Source organism: Truncatella angustata, assembly GCF_020726525.1.
Source record: "Truncatella angustata strain MPI-SDFR-AT-0073 chromosome Unknown BKA67scaffold_2, whole genome shotgun sequence".
NCBI lineage: Eukaryota > Fungi > Ascomycota > Sordariomycetes > Amphisphaeriales > Sporocadaceae > Truncatella > Truncatella angustata.
The window spans coordinates 2346187-2362698 of NW_025763382.1; the positions used below are offsets into that span (position 1 = coordinate 2346187).

The 16512-nt window shown below is 49.8% G+C and overlaps 5 protein-coding genes across 5 annotated transcripts; 2 read left to right on the top strand and 3 right to left on the bottom strand.

The window, feature by feature from the left end:
* Positions 1–349: 349 nt before the first annotated feature.
* Positions 350–3301, bottom strand: BKA67DRAFT_173296 (uncharacterized protein). The gene has a single exon (XM_046095235.1). The coding sequence runs from the start codon at positions 3026–3028 to the stop codon at positions 512–514; it is 2517 nt and encodes an 838-aa protein (XP_045961132.1). The 5' UTR covers positions 3029–3301; the 3' UTR covers positions 350–511.
* An 837-nt stretch (positions 3302–4138) lies between these two features.
* Positions 4139–5911, top strand: BKA67DRAFT_173829 (uncharacterized protein). Its single transcript, XM_046095237.1, has 3 exons — positions 4139–4397; positions 4446–4470; positions 4527–5911. The coding sequence occupies exons 1-3, from the start codon at positions 4315–4317 to the stop codon at positions 5757–5759; spliced, it is 1341 nt and encodes a 446-aa protein (XP_045961133.1). The 5' UTR covers positions 4139–4314; the 3' UTR covers positions 5760–5911.
* Position 5912: 1 nt separating this feature from the next.
* On the bottom strand, positions 5913–7077 carry BKA67DRAFT_672680 (putative RTA1 domain protein). Its single transcript, XM_046108718.1, has 2 exons — positions 6807–7077; positions 5913–6738 (listed from the first exon to the last, which is right to left on the bottom strand). The coding sequence occupies exons 1-2, from the start codon at positions 6994–6996 to the stop codon at positions 6050–6052; spliced, it is 879 nt and encodes a 292-aa protein (XP_045961134.1). The 5' UTR covers positions 6997–7077; the 3' UTR covers positions 5913–6049.
* A 1490-nt stretch (positions 7078–8567) lies between these two features.
* On the top strand, positions 8568–10189 carry BKA67DRAFT_553548 (voltage-gated shaker-like K+ channel, subunit). Its single transcript, XM_046101916.1, has 4 exons — positions 8568–8915; positions 9031–9156; positions 9311–9590; positions 9664–10189. The coding sequence occupies exons 1-4, from the start codon at positions 8789–8791 to the stop codon at positions 10118–10120; spliced, it is 990 nt and encodes a 329-aa protein (XP_045961135.1). The 5' UTR covers positions 8568–8788; the 3' UTR covers positions 10121–10189.
* Positions 10190–11508: 1319 nt separating this feature from the next.
* On the bottom strand, positions 11509–13726 carry BKA67DRAFT_173974 (uncharacterized protein). The gene is made up of 6 exons (XM_046095239.1): positions 13519–13726; positions 13357–13419; positions 13191–13256; positions 12718–13005; positions 11642–12448; positions 11509–11572 (listed from the first exon to the last, which is right to left on the bottom strand). Exons 1-5 carry the CDS (start codon positions 13628–13630, stop codon positions 11679–11681), a joined length of 1299 nt encoding a protein of 432 aa, XP_045961136.1. The 5' UTR covers positions 13631–13726; the 3' UTR covers positions 11509–11572; positions 11642–11678.
* Positions 13727–16512: the final 2786 nt, after the last annotated feature.

Here is a 16512-nt window from a genome sequence, read left to right on the forward strand (position 1 = left end):
CCCTTCACTCGCGTGCGCTCTTGCGGTGTTACCCCGCGGCTCGAGGCATAATTCGGGAGTACAGGTCTCGCCATGTTCAGCTGGAAAGCCGGTTCCAGTCGTCTGGAATAGCATTTTCTCTGTCCAACGTGCTGTAGTGCTGCCAAGCGATTGGCGGACAGCGGCAAGCAGTGGTGGGGTCTGCATTAGCTCCAATGGTCCACCACAGAACCCTGACTACCTGCGGCATGATCTCATGTACTTCTATGATGTCTATTAGGTCTCACAGTTGCCCTTATGCGAAGTGGTGTACGGTCGGGTCTCGGTTCGTATATCCATCTTGTGATGATGAATGAATAGATGAATGCGCTTTCCTCTGCACCCAAGCTACTGGGTCATATCGTTCGGTTCAAGTCCAGTTCATCCCAAAACAGTGAGTTGTAACACCGTCGTAAATGCGTTATATTGTCAAATCTGTCAAGACATGGCACACGTGCAACAATGTCCCAGCCACTCGGGAATGCGACATCTTTTATATCCATTCGGACAACGTGTCTGATTCTCCGTCGGCATTGGCTCTTCTCAGGCCTATTCGTTCGTAGTGTTCATCGCTGAGGTTCTTGTCCTCTTTTGTGATGAGGGTCTTCTCCTCGATGCTTTGGAACGATAGATCCCCAGCTCGAAACTTTTCTGTTATCTGTCTACTTCCCTGAACGGGTAAACCTTCATTGCTTTGATAGCGAAGATCGATTCCGTTATCTGGCGTTCGCGACTGAAATTCGTTGTCATCCGGCCATAATATCCGAACAGCTTCCTCCCGCGTCATCTTTTCGCCGGGTGATCCATAGCCGGCCTCAATCACCTCGACCAGGCTGTCGCTCTCAAAATCGTTCTGATAATGTTCCAAGTCGCTGTCCTCCTCGAAAACAGAGCGAGGTTCTGGAGTGCGGTTGCTTCCATCAGATGCTATATTGATAGACTCCAGTCCTTTCTCGATGTCAGCAAGCCCTAGGGGCTCCCCACACGTTTCTAGATCTTCCTTCGCGCTGGGCGGGTTCATTTCTAGTCTTGCTTCTTTCTTGCTGCCCGCCCCGTGGATTGCCCATCTCTCAGGGGCCTTAGCTTTACCAATAAGGTTTCGTAGGAGAAGTAATTCATTGTTCTTAAAGGACTGGAAAAATGCCTTGTTTACCAGAGCGGCATTGTACACATCGTTGAGGTCGTCTAGATGGCGCATGACCCTCAGAATCACGTCGTCTGTTGTCCTCTTTGCTACACTAGAATCTGGTGTTGGAACGCCTACCTTCAAAACAGGCTGTGGTGTCATTGACTTGTGTCTACTCAAGGCCCAACCGTGCTTTCCCGACACGTCAAATAGCGTCAGCCCCGACAGACTGTTATATATGTCATTGATGGCTGCTCTAAACGCTGGAGCAAAGTCGCAAGGGCCAGTATGGGTTTGAGGTGGGCTTGCCATGAAACGTAAACTTCCGAGAAGCTGATCCAAACTTCGCCTTGGTGGCGGTGGACGGCGGCTAAGGACAGTAGTGTACATGATCTGGGGCAAGACCTGCAGCTCGCTGAAAAGCATCATAAGCCACCCCAGACAAGCCGCATCGCATGAATGACTCCCTCTCACGCAGCGAGGCTTCACAGTCGGAGCAAGGCCGTTCACGTGGATATTTCCCTTCGTCAGAGGCATAGCAGGTGGGCACCTTAAATACTCTTGGAGCATACTCTGACAACAATGATGAACCTGGCCGAATTTGGCATTGCGTACGGCCCAAACTTTGTCTTTAAGCCGTCTGGGCCATGTTCTGGACTCAAGATCCTCCTGGTCAACAATATTAAGAATTGCCGTTTTGGACATGCGTGTGAAGAGCGTTCTCATTCCAAAGGCATAGCTTATTAAAAGTAGTCCATTAGGCATGTCCTCGTTTGCTTTGTGTAACCACTGTGGAAGCCAGAGATACTCAACAGTCAGCTCCAAAGGTGCAGTGCATTTATAACGCATGCATACTTCTGCAATAGCGACAAAAGTGTCGAAGTCGATCTCCTTGGGAACCTTATCATTGTGCATGTGTGCCGCATGTAGAAGGATCTCGAGGGACTTCCCAGTGTTCAGCTCAAGCTGTGGCATTCTATACACCTGCACCTCAGCTCCATCTTGAAACGTGTAGGTTGAAGGTGGAGGAGGTAGGTTGTTTTGTTCGTCTCCCTCCGAGGAAGTCAGCATGGCCGAGTTTCCAAACATATGTGCAAATATGGGCGAGGCTTCAGCCAGCATATGAGAGGACACCCTGAAACGAAGCACCGGAAAGACCTCTGACTCCTTGTTTGCAAATTCCAGAATAGCATCGCCACGATGTGAGACAGAAATCTCCTCGATGTCCCTCTCTGGCGAGATGCCAGACTCACCATCATGCAGTAGACATTTCACCTCGATGAGATCAGCCTTTAGTTGATCAAAACAGTGAAACCTTGTCTCAAATGTCTTGAAGTTGTCCCATCTGGCACTTTTGCTCGCATTCCGTAGCCGTAAGATAACATTCCTTCGAAACGTTGTGTTCTGAAAAAGCTGCTCAATCATGGCAGGACTAGCGTCAGGCTCCCAACTCTTATATGTATCCAGCAATGGAATGCGCAGCGCGGCCGAAAGGATTTCTAGGCAGCCGATCCAGCCTTGAATCATGTCCAGGTGTTGCTCGTAGATATTTGGCGGTGGATAGCCATCGCTGGGCGAAATCGAGCTAAAGGATGCTCTCGGCACGGAGCCAAGGCGAGAGGAGCCAGGTTGAATGTTCGAAGCAGCACCTTTGTCGAGATCGGCCAGTGAGCTGGAGCCGGATGATTTCTGGTCGTGCAATGTTTGTCTCAGAAGGGCTTTACATAGTTGTCCCGCTTGTACTCTGGTTCGATTGTATTCTTTGCAGGCGGTATCTATGTAATTTTTGTCGATGGGGACAGCTCTTAGCCTCTGGACGCATTCAGACAGTTGCCGAGAGTTTGATTCGTATACTGTTTGTGGTACGTTGTCGAGCGAGAGCATATCCAAGGACGCCTCTAGGGTCAGGTCTGGCTTATGGACAAGAGCTACCTGGGCCACAGCGTGTGGGCATCAGCATTAAACTTGCGCAGAGAGTCGTGACATGGCGACAGGAAGACGGGCTAGCAGGCACACGACAAAAAGACAAAGGGACTGACTGAGGAACTCTCTCCGCTACCTCTACTGTTCATGGCAGCGTTGGGCGTTCCGCTCGCCCAAGTTTGCTTCCTCGGAGTACTTGAACTTTCGGCTGAGGGTTCAAGATTTCGAGCATGTAGACTTATGCTTGTACTGGTGCTCGAGGTTGAGCCGCCGTATGGAGAGTAGCCGGTCATATCGGCCTGTCATGCCTACAGTATTGCATTGTCGTCTCAGGGTCACGGACCGACGAGGAGGGGTTCGCAGACAAGACACGAGACCTCGGTGGTATCTATTTTGCGATACGCTCAGGTAAGTCTCGGGGTACAGCAGAGAAGGCGCAAGATCGGGATCAGGATCAGATCAGGCAGCCATGTTCAGAAACCAGGACACAGTAATGGCAGAGGGATAATGCGATTGGGAGTAATACGTCTGCCTTGGGGCATGCAAGACCTCGAAAGGCAGGAAACAAAACAAGAGGGGATTCGCAATGCAACACCGATAGCAAGGGCTGTTTCGTTCGAATGGCAGATTGGTGAGGATCAGATTGGCAGGGACCAACCTGTCCAGGCCCTGTGTAACTAATCCGTAGTGGTGGGCAGGTAGGGGCTTGTGCCGTAGTGGGGGGTTCGAGAGGCTCCAGCTACCACCTGAACTAGATTAACCTTAGGTTAGAAGTCGACTCATTACTTATTACGGTAGCGCAGCACCATGCGAAGACAAAGACGCTCGCTCGCTCGCACAGCCACCGAGAGACACTAGCCTTCGGACCACTTGAGTAAGGTCGACATGAAACATCAAACGTCAGTATCGTAAAGCTGTTTCTACATAGACTGCATAGATCATTGATGACACATGGTCCAACAATCTTGGGGAAGCCTCCAAACTAGTCTAAGGTTGCTTGATGGCAGTCACACTTGGCAGTTGGTATTATATGGCGACTTCTCTACCACTGGACATATTCGAACAACTGTTTGCCAACCTGGTGAACAATACCCATACAACCATCCCTATCCAAACTGAGTTCCCTAGACTAGCATCAGAATTACCTATCTGCAGGAAGCGGAAGGACACTGCGAAAGCTCTTCATTTGCATTTCACAGTCCTGTAGAGACAGCGTGTAGGGCCTGGTCGGCATAGACTCTACAGCCATGAGAGAGCAAACAGCAGAAAACAGTGACGCCGCCGACGCTAAGCTCCGAAGATCACATCGTAAGTCCAGGAATGGATGTCGGTAAGTTAGCTATTGCAGTCGCGTCCTTCACAACTAATGTGGTTCCAGTAATTGTAAGCGACGTAAAGTTAAGGTGGGCTGCATATCAGAAGCTTCAATGTCACAAGCTGGGGCTGATCTATCTTCAAGTGTGATGAGCTTAAGCCAGAGTGCACAAATTGCGTCCGCTTTGGTATGCCGTGCGACTTCACCGGCCTTGCCAATCCTAGCTCTTCGGCCACTTCGACAACTAGCCATCATATCGTATCACAGGATCGTGCTATTCCAATTCGAAAGAGAGGCCGTGGCCGACCACGAAGAGATTGGTCACAAGATGCGGAACCTAATACTCCAGCACCAGCAGCGCGTCCTCCGAGTCCAAAGCAGACCCAAGAATCCATCTACGATCCATACACGTTGAACATTGCCAATGTTGAGCTATTGGTACACTTCACTGCCGTCACTGCGAGCACTCTATCAGGCGCACCTTCACGCTACGACAAAATGTCGAGTTTCTGGGCGGACAACGCTCCTCGGATTGGTTTGACGCACCACTATGTACTCCATCTAGCATTCTCCCTAGCATCTTACCACCGGGTATACCTGCAAGACTTCAACAGCGGTCAGCTATCCGAATATGTTCAGCAGGCTGACCACTATTTCCGAATCGGCCTCACTGCCTTCACAGCAGCTCTGACGAACGCGAACAAAACCAATTGCGGTGCGCTCGATATTTCTGCGCAGTTAGTGTGCTTCTGCACTTTTGCTGCGGGGCCAAAGGATCTCAACGACCTCTTGATCTGCAGAGTCGACGACGAAATTGCGCATAATTGGGGCCCTCTAATCAAGGGTCTTCGTCTAATCCGTGAGATGTTCGACCCGAGTACCCTCTTCTCAGGGCTAATGGCACCTCTTGGTCCCTCAGATGGTCCCCCACCGCCCCACGACCAGCGTGCAGAATGTGCTCGGGAGAATTTTCCTCGTCTTGACTGGGAACCACCAGTGAAAGACCTGTCCAATCTCGTCGACGAGAGCGCAAGCCAACACCGCGAGGTCTACCGCGTGGAGTTAAGGAATCTTACCGCAATCTATCGTGGCACTTATGGCGACACGAGCTCTGAGTATGACGGTCTAGACACTGACCGGATGGTTTTCGGCTGGTTGTATCGTATGAACGACGCTTTTGTTAATTGCGTTCGCTTGAAAGAGCCGGTGGCCTTGATTATACATGCCTACTTCGCGGTTTTGTTGAAAACCATGTCGAAATGCTGGTATATAGAAGGCTGGTGCGAGCATCTCTTGGCCAGTGTCACCAGAATGATTCCCGGTTCATATAAAAAGTGGCTAGATTGGCCGAGGATGCAGGTTGGCATGCCACGTTGAAGGATGCGACCCCGATTCAAGGATTCAGTCTAGCACATGTGAATATCAACCTCGTTTAGTGTAACAAAATTTTGCGTCTATGTTGTGTTGATATTTTCAATGCTTGTGAATATGGCAAAATCAGGATACTTCTAAGAAGTTCTTCTACGTCAAAGTCGTCCAGGCAGGCTTTATACACAGTTAAGAGCTACACTTTTATGAATATGCTATTTGATCTCTCATTTCGGCTGAGCATGTTCTCATGATCATTGCCAAATTCTGCACCATAGGTTGACTATATGCACCGCTACTTAACCCCGAGACCCTAAAGGTATATGTTCATCTCGTCCTCCAGGCTCTTTCCCTGACCGACGCGCATCGCGGATCAGTCTTCCCGGGTGTATTATGAGAAACAGCAACATCACGGACCACATGAGAAATGCGTCGAAGACATAAATGAATACCTCGTGTGAGATGACGAACCCATCTTCGCCCTGTAGGTACTCAACGGCACGAACCACGCTTCGAACGATGGTCAACACTATTACCACCTCTGCCGCCCAGAAGTGAACTGCCCAGTTGACCGAAGGGAGCGACAGCACAACGTTCGGAGGGTGCTGCCGGATACCCCTGTGAACAATCACGCATTGCATGATGAAGAAGGATAATGCCACAAGTTGAGCGATCAAACCACCAAGGATGACCTTTTTGCTCAATTCGATGGCGCTCGGGTCTCCCGAGGCCGGTATGGTCGACCCGATGAGCTGCGTCGCCACAGCACCAATGTCGATGAGCACGTAGAGCTTCGTAAGCCACCGGGGGCTGATGAGGGTGAACCGGCGAGCGTCCAAGGCCATTATTACGCGCCCCACGCTCATATAGATTGTTGCCGCCAGCATTGGGGCGCCGGCAAGGATCAAGAGGTTCTGCATTATCCACGGCCCGACTATGTCGGGTGTGTCTGAGCCGAGCGCGCGTCCGTAGTACCCGAACATTTCAGCTTGCATACGGAACAAACTAGTTAGCCAAACCCTGCGGGGGCAGGTATAACGGCCGGAATTGGCTTACCGATACCTCCCATTAGGAAAGGGATAAAATACCAAGCCCTCAACCGGAATAAGTAGATGAGATGTCCGAGTGTAGCCAAAGCAAACAATGCCATGAACGCGAAACCAGCCGGCTTGCTGGGGCGGTACTCATAAAATACCACCACCATAGTCCCGTTGATTACGGGACCGAAAGGCCCTTCGTCGCTCATTTTGGTGGCTGGGAGATGTAAGTTGTGATGGCCTGCTAATACAAAAATGGGAGAACAAACTAAGCAAAACGAACGACGCTTTCTTAATCCTAAAGATAAAAAAATTATGTATCGTCTTGAAATGAATGATCTATCTCTCAACACCGTGACCATCTTAAATACTGGCCTCTTGAATGAATCCAGAGCACTGCCTTCCTCTTTTAAAACCCATCATGCTGTGTTAGTCGCAGGTTCATGGTGGATACCCGACATTTTTCGCATACCATAGTGTCGGAATACGAAAAATCGACCAATTGCTAGTTGCCGTCAGAAATGCAGGGGCCCAAATAGGAGATCACCGCCAGTGGCCGGCGTCGCAACTTAGGGACCCTTTCCTTGATCGGCGAGGTCTCAGACGGCTCGCATAACGCTTTATGTGCTGGTCAGGAGCTCAATTGTCGTCCATTTTATCTTTCGGAAACCCTATCTCAGGGACCCGAACACGATTGATATCTAATATGTGGGTCGATGGTTGTTTTGACTCAACGCGTTTCGTTGCTCGTATTTTTGAAATGGGATTGTTGCCTGTCTTATAGTCATGTTACCCATGTCTTGAGCTAATGGTGTAAGCCACATCTTTCAACGCCGATAATGCCGTAGATTATGGTGTGGACGTGTAGACGTTCGTCTTGCTCAGATTATTTCATAGAGCTAGAAATCGTGATTGCACGATTCGTCATGGATGATCTGTTTTGTCAACAGCAAAAGGCATGGGGATAGTTTGCAGTCTCTGAACTTCGCCAGGTAGTCTCTCAAAAATCAAAAAGTTTCTGGTAATTGTAGCTTGGATGGATTCCCTCGACGATTACTCCAATGATGAATCTACGAAAATATTCATGGCGTACTTCGACGGTTGAATATCTTATTACTTTTATAATTTTGTAATAAATCATATAGACATGGCTAAATGGCTGCTTTTGGTCTTTGTATACTATCTTGGTAGGCGACTTGTTTTAAATATGATCGAGTCTTATTTATGACTTGAAAGCTTACGGTTGGGCTTCGAAGTAAGCCGTTCTATATTCCCCGCGTATATGTAGGTATTAATCCAGTACACGGAGACTTTTGCTCAAATAGCGTGAGCCTATGTTATATTAATATAGATCCGAAACGTATATGGGATGGAATCTGGCTACTGGTAGTAACCGGTTGCTGCATTTTCGATTTCGATTTCGCGCGCATCCCAATCATCAAACTACCCAATTGCCATCCACCTCTATATCGGCTATAAGGTCTGTTTGACGTGTGAGACGATAGTATTGGTAGGAATAACGTTCTGTAAGTCTGAACGTTTGGTTAGTGCTCACGGCAATGCAGAGCAGATTATGTGCGGCAGCGTCTTAGCAGTCAATATGAATCTTATCGCAGCCTTGACTTCATAAGCTTCTTTCCGTTCAATTTGTTTTCCCATTCCTAACCGTAAACTTTCTAATCGCCATAGCTTTTGAGGATAGGATTTCGTGCAAAATGCCTCCCCCGCAATCGGAATTAATTACTAGGAGGTACCTAAAGCCGAGAGGGGAGCTTAGTGATGCAACAACTGCGTGGACCTTGGATGACGTAAAAACTCAAAGTCTTTTCACATAAATTGGCAGCATTTCAACATAACGGGTGAATGTCGATTGGAGATTGATACCGTGAAGCCTGGTGATACATGAAAAATCTCTCTTGACAACATTACCACCGCTATACCAGGAGGATTGTGAGCATTCGAGTACAGTGAATAACCCCACTCTTAGCTTGTCGAAAAACCATGCCTCAACTTGCTGGTAAGGAGGTAGGCTCCATTGGCTTCGGCCTCATGGGCTTGACTTGGCGTCCCAAGCCATGCCCTCAGGAACAGGCCTTTGAGACTATGCGCACGGCACTTAAGAATGGAAGTAAGTGGACGGGGAGGGGGCGAGGGGGCGAAGGGGGGCGGATTGTCTCTCTCATGAAAACGCCCAATACCATTCCCCATCATTCCTCCTACGTTGCTGACCTATTTTACTTTAGATAACTTCTGGAATGGTGGCGAGTTCTATGGTCCACCCGAATACAACAGTCTAGTACTTTTAGAGCGATACTTTGAGAAATACCCTGGAGATGCCGACAAGGTAGTTCTTAGCATCAAGGGTGGCAGTAAGCAACTTCCGAAGTGATTCCACCCTTCTAGCATGTATATGGAAATATATTACCTCTCCAGAGGTAGTCGAGCTTTCTACGACTATCTCACAATATTGCTGAACTTCCTTCCGCCATGTCATAAGAGAAATTACCTACTGACTCCGCGTAGTGAACCCCAAGACTCATAAGCCGGATGGTTCGCCTGAGAACACGCGGCGGACCATCGATGATTGTATGGCACAACTCAAAGGCCGTAAGAAGATCGACCTGTTCGAGTTTGCCCGCCGGGATCAAAATGTGCCCATGGAGGAGACTTTTCGTATCATCAATGACGAATACGTGAAAACCGGAAAGATCGGAGGCATTTCTCTTTCGGAGGTGCGAGTCGAGACGATTCATGAGGCTGTGAAGCACACTAAGGTCGAGGCTGTAGAAATCGAGCTCTCGCTGTAAGTTGGTCAAGCTTCGACTCGTAATGCACAACAGGGTCATTATCCCGAGCTCGTGCTAACTTTGTAACAGCTTTTCTACCGAGGTTCTGGACAACGGTGTTGCGGCAGCTTGCGCCAAGTACGGAATCCCTATGATCGCCTATTCGCCGATTGGCAGAGGCATGTTGACGGGTCAGATCAAGAAGCCCGAAGATATCCCGGAAGACTTCATGACCCGCCAATTCCCGCGATTTAAGCCGGGCAACTTCGAGATCAACGTTCAACTGGTTCATCAGGTCGAAGACATGGCTAAGAAGAAGGGCTGTACCCCAGCTCAGCTCGCTATCAACTGGACAAGAGCGCTATCAAGCCGTCCTGGCATGCCGACCATTATCCCCATCCCAGGTGCTACGACAGCAGCACGGGTGGATGAAAATAGCAAGGAGATTGAAATCACAGATGAGGAGCTGGCCCAGATTGATGCTACCCTGGCCAAGTTTACGACAGCTGGCGAGCGGTATCCCCCCGAGATTCCTATCAACACCTAAAGTGGTAGAATTTTGATTCTAGTGCATATAAGAAATATTGCTGCATATAATAAAAAACCCAATGTTGAATATAGGATAGCTGCCGATGCTGTATTTTGATCAAGCGCGAAATTATTACAGGTGTCAGTCTTTCCGCGACTTCTTGCCACAGCCTCTCCGTACGGAGGCAATACTAAAAGATTGAAGAGCAGCCAAATGGCCGAACAATTGTGTTATTTTGTCAGTTCAAAGTCCAGACATGTCCTCCCTCAGCTGTAATACTCGCTGTTTCCACTGCCACCACCCTGACATCCGCTAGTACAGTATATCTGGAAAGGCATGTTGTCATTCCCGAAACACACGTAGAAGTCATGGACATGGCCCTGAGTTGGCCCGCTACTTGGTATCTCGAAGGGCCTGGATGTTACCGTTGTAATAACTTTCTAGGAGAAAAAGGATCAATTAGTAATAATTCGGTCTTCGCCCATGGAGATATTTATATAATTCGTGGGCCCACCCTTGTGGGGGAGCAGAGCCCACGTCCACAAATCTACTCTACAAGTCAACCTACAACGTTCTAAAACAAGTTGCCGCCGAGCTGTCATCCAGCCTTGCGCAACTTACTTCAGGTACGCACAATTGTGATAGCATTGGGACCGGAGGTTGCAGTACAAATATACACCGCTGCTCTTTGACGTCTTCAAGCTAATGTTAGGATCAGCCGCTCCCATATGTGGGTCTGAGAAATCAATCATCCCACACATTCCATTAAATGATGAGCGAACACAACGGATCGAGACGTTTGACTGATGTACCGGAGTTGTCATCTTTTCATCCCTATTTTTCAGTGTCATATGCTAGATGCCAAATTGCCCATGCTCGCGAAGTCGTGAAGGCCCTCCTGATCCCTGAAATGCTCAAGCAAAACAACAGTACAGTACTCCACCCTATTACCACATCGAGTGATCCCCTCCTTCAATTTTGGTTCATTACCACCATCAAGCATTGTTCCATGGGAATACTGCAACACGAATGACAAGAACTCCCCTTTCTGCAATTGTAGTGCAAGTAAATGCGCGACTCCATGCCGGGTACCCAAGCACAACGGCACAAAACATCGAGGAACCACCGAATGCCAAACCAACCATTCCCTTTCCGTTCCAAAAAGAAGAAAGAAAAGAAAAGAAGAAGAAAAAAGCAACCACAACCCCTTTTACCACGAACCCCTTTGTACGAACTCCCCAGTTTTATTCGGAAAACAAAATCGTATATCTTGATGGATTTGAAGGTGTGAGAGACACATGACATCTGGGAGAAATGGTTGTGGACCGAAAGCAAAAACTCCGAAGACACTTTCACCTGTGGTCGTATGTTGCGTCGCCCAGCCCATCTTTCCGTTGTTCACAAAGGCCAAAAACACCGTGTGCTGATGCTGGAATCGCTCAAGCTGTGCCCCTAGGAAACCGACAGACCCTTTTAACACCGTGATTTTTGCTGTTAGCATTTACTCTTTATCCTCGTCTGCGTCCTCAACGTACGCACCCATCTGCGTCGAATTACTAGCGCGTCGTGGTGAATCCTAACCCCAAACGCTTGCCTGAACTCCCAAACCAGATGATTGTTTGCCCCAAACACTCCCTGACCGACCGCTCCAGCCATTATAGCCGTCGGGAGCGGCACTAGACGGGTTGGATGGGCCGCCCGAAGCCGAGCCGTTCTGGCCATTCTCGTTACCAGAAGCGCTGAAACCTTGACTCAAAGGGGACGGGAGTGGCGTGGTGGAACGCTTGTTCAGAGCAGGATTCTGAGCCTGGGAAACCGACGGGCGGGTTCCTATGGGTGCCACTGTGTTGCCAGCCTGTCCGAGAACGCCTTGACGAGGAGGTGATCCGCCCGGGGAAGAGTTGCTTGTCCGGTTGGCTTGGTGCATCGTGTTGTCAAACGGCCCTCTGCTATTGGAAGGATTCGATTGGGGGCTGGCATTGCGCGAACCAGGGCCCTCGCCGGCAGCAACGCCTTCGGGAGCACGTCGGCTATAGTCGTAAGCCAGTGGCGAAGGGCCGCGGTGACTAGAGGGTCCAGTTGATAGTCCTGGGGCACCTGGTCGCACGGTACCTGTCTCGTCCACATAGCCCCCGTTCTCACCAAAAGAGCCCTCTCCGTAGAGTGCGCTTCGCTGACGCGCAATCAAGTCTCGACGTTCGTCTTCAGACAGGTTATTGTTATTGTTATTGTTGTTGCTGTTGCTGTTGCTGTTGCTGTTGTTGTTGGGGTTGTTGTTGGGGTTGCTGTTGGGACTGATGGTGCGCTCTGCGGGCTTACCGGGGTAGGGTATCTCAGCAAGGACAGCTAGAATAAGCAACGGTTAGCTGAAAGTTGCGTGGAGATTCGAGCAAAGGCGGAAGAACAGGAGATGCGCAAGATGAGATGGCACGGATTTCAACGAAAGTCTTGCCCGACGTGAAAGTGAGGCCATCTTGTCAAGGTTTGGGCGGGTCTTCAGAATAGAGTAGAGTAGAGTAGAATAGAGTAGAGGGTCTTAGGGCAGGTAGGTGGATATAGGTAGGTAGAGCAGGTAAAAATGAATGAATGATGCTATACAACAGAGGGCGGCCTACTTCTATTGTATTGCTGCTCCTGATGGTAGTTTCGCAGCTCTCGCTCTCGCTGGGCTGCCATTCTCCGTTTTGCCTGCATCATCTGTTCCGCCTCGTTGGATCCGCGCGAGGACTGGTGTCGTTGAGAGGCGTAGAAGTTCTGCAAGCCGGGGCCGTGGCCATGGCCGTGGTTGTGACTCTGACCCTGACTTTGACCCTGACCCTGCCCATGACCCTGACCATGGCTTGAGCGGTCGCTCCGCGCATCACCGCCGTACTGCGAGCCAGTTCCCGAGGATCCTCGGCCGTCTGCATACCCGTTAGCCAAGCCTGACCTCCCTTTCCCCCTCCTTTTCATCTCTTCCGTATAGAATTTTAATACAGCCGGCCGCCGCGCCCTCCACCTCCACCCCCACGTCGTCCCATCGAAGGGGTCGCTCGTCGGTGCTCGTGGTGTCGCTGCTGCGGCTGCGAGTGCATGGGGACAAACTCACGACGCGGTCCATTGCCACCAAACATCTTTCCGCTCTTGACGAGGTTGTCTATTGCACGTTCGACCTCTGTAGTGATTGCTTGTCAGCTGTTTGCCCTTGTTTACTCCCGCTCGTGGTCAATTCGTTTCGCATTTGCAGCGTGGGGGGAATCAGGTTGCAAACGTACCCTCCAATTGTTGAGAGAAAGCGGTGGGCTCTTCGCGCTCGCGGGGATGCACCGAGCTTGCGCCTGTAATTTTCTCGTATTAGCCAAGCTCTCCAGCATACCACGACAAGGCAAGACAAGACAAGACAATGTGTAGTCTACTCTTGTATCTGGGTAACTCACCAGAGCGCGCTGGGGGAGGGGTCTGGTGGTCCCAGCTGGGCTGACCAGCACCAACACCAACGCCAGAACCAGCACCAGCTCCCCATTGCGACTCGCCATAGTACTGTGACATGATGGAAATGTTCCCGCTTTTCTAGCCGTAGAGATTGTTGCAAAGTACGACAAGACCAGGAGTCGGAATCGGATAGCGGCAGTCGCTACTAACTGAGATCAAATGACCGAGTGTATAGTGAGCAATCAATGAATCGTATCGTGAGCCGTCGTAAACTTCGTTTGCCGCCCACCAGGAAATCTCGTCGTTGCGAATGACCGTTGTGGTGATCTTCAGAAAAACAATTAAGGTTAGCGTTGCCGTGTCGGATTTGAAAGCCAGATTCGGGAACAGAATCAGAACCAGAACCAGAACCAGCACCAGAAACAAAAGCAGAATCGGGATCAGGATCGGGATCAAAACCAGGAAATCTGCGGTGCCAATGCCAGAGTCATGAATCTTGAGAATGTGGGTAGGTGACGAAAAAGCGGCGCGCTCGCTCAATCTCAATGCAACATTCCACCGTCATACTGCCAACCAACCATCCAGCCGAGAAGGAAAGAAAGGAAAGAAAGGAAAGAAAAAAAAGATTACATCAAATGACCCCGATAAGGACTGTGCCCATGGAAGCACTTCCATTCAGAGTACGTGACGTAGACGTGAGAGTGAGACAAAACACCAGGAAAAGGCTGGTATCATGATGCAGAAGCCATATTCCTCTCGTCTTGTATGTCTCTTGTGTTTCTGCAGAGAAAGGGAACTGCCCATTGTCTGGGTCGTTCCCACATGCTGACTGTCATGTCTCGCAGAAAGCGCGCACGCGGATAATTTTTGGGGCTGGCAGGCCGGGATCATTTTCCACTTCCAGCCGTTTGGCGCTCAAGGGTAATTGTAACTGCTTCTCCCGCCCATGGTAACTTACCAAACAGATTCAATCCCACGCAATTAGATCTGAAATCGTTTCAGAACTACGTCACGTCCTCGTTTGTTGGTGTTGCTGCAACGAGCAAGCCGTCGAAGAAGGAAAAGAAAGGAGGGATGGGAAGCCGGCACACAACAAAGGCACGCACGCGCACACACACATATACACACACTCTTGGGAGCTGGGCTTGTCTTGTAAACGGCTACGGTAGGTTGGACGGACCGTGAGTCGAGGGTGTCGTGTCTTATTGCTGACAAGTGCGGTAGAAAAAGGGAGGCAACTACGGGGAAACGGGAAAAGGAGAGGGAGGAAAGCGCCAGAATTTGGAAAAAGCCCAGAGGAAATATCCCGACGAGGGGCCCAGTCGATTCATACAAGTGCGCGAGCAAAGCCTTGCCAGCCCTGGGCCGGAACTGGACTTGAATTCTATGTAGATCGATTACCTTACCTACTCGGTACAATATCAAATCAAATTGGCCAATCCACCACCAAAATTGGTTATGGGTGGGTTGTTTGGCTTGTCGCAAAAGGGAAATGCCCGTCCGTGAATGGTGGTGCTGTGTGGACTTTTCGACTCGTTCGCCGTTGTCACCTGCAGCGACGATACATACAAAACTTTCTCAAAAAGAATTTCCTCTGCCCAGCAGACAAATAGTACGACGTAGGAAATTTCCCAGAGGTGGGCAAGGTGGGGAACCCTTCTCCTCCCGTAAGGCAAGGATGTCTGGTGTGATGGGTGATTTTCAATTCAGCGCAGAATCGCTTGTCGCTTGTCGCTGATCGCTTGTGGAGATGGCCACACGGAAGTAGAAGGTACTTCGTGCTTCGCGAAGGAAAGTCGGCGCACTTGGCCCGTCAATTCGATTGGTGATAGGGGATAAATTTAAAATGAGGACGAAACCGCTCTCGGGTCAAGTCCAACCGCAGCGGTTCTCATGTAACATGCCCGAATTCCCTAATAAATTAGTCAGGTTCCTTCCCTTCAGCTGCAGAGACGAAATTGGGGACTATGGTGAGCGTGATCCCATTTTCGGCGGTAACTAAGTTATAGTGGAAAGCAGTTCACTTTTCCCATATATCCAAGCGTCAAGTATTTTTGTGCCCTGGTGCCACCAAGTGCCCCAATGATGTGTAGCTGCAGAGATAGATGCTGTTCAGTCTGGTGCCGTGGCATAAAAAAGAGGAGTTGGAGCTTTCGGCCGGCAACAAACTTGCATGAGATTGGATTAGACTGGCTGCAAGTGCTTCCTGTTCCCAGTTGAGCGGCTCATCGCAGCAAGCAATGCGGGCAGAACCGCACCACCGGTCACAGCCGTCCGTATACTTACTCACGAATGGGCCGAGACTTCTTCCATGTTTGGCATCGACGAGGCTTTCCCTGTGGCCCTCTCTCCGAGGTCCCGCCAGCATCAGCGTCTTGTTGTTCATACGAAACTCAATCCTTGTCAAGGCGGTGCCTTTCTCCTTTATTTCTTATTATCTATGAAAGCATCAAAAGTTATCAGCTGTACACATCTATCATGACTGGAACAACAAACTTGCGGAGCCTGGCAGTCGTGTTCACTAACAAGCACACACCGGATCAGAAGATGGGGTTTCGTTAGTGGGACATAGCGTTCTGGGTATGTGATGTTGCAAGTCACGTTTAGAGCTACGGCGCAAATCTCGGGTCCTCTTGGATTGGTGGTCGGTTGGTTCGTTCGTCTTCAAGAACTACCGAGTTTTTTTCCTGCCAGTCTTGCTTGTTGTTGGACATCAATGATCACATGCGTCATCATCGATTCCTTGATCTATAATCTGGCATGTCGCTGGCGGCCTCTGCCTGCATGTGCAGCAGATAGTCAGACTAAGTAACTCATGAGTTTCGTAACCACTTGTTACAGTGACCAGTTAACCCTGCAAGATTCGTGCTTCCCTTCGAACCGTGTTCCAAGGCACCCCAGACCCTAAGCTAGGTGTTGGCCTAAATACCATGCAAGAGCACATTATGCCCCGAGCTTCGTTGCCGTTGAATCGACAAGGGTCTATTTGCTAGCGCCGA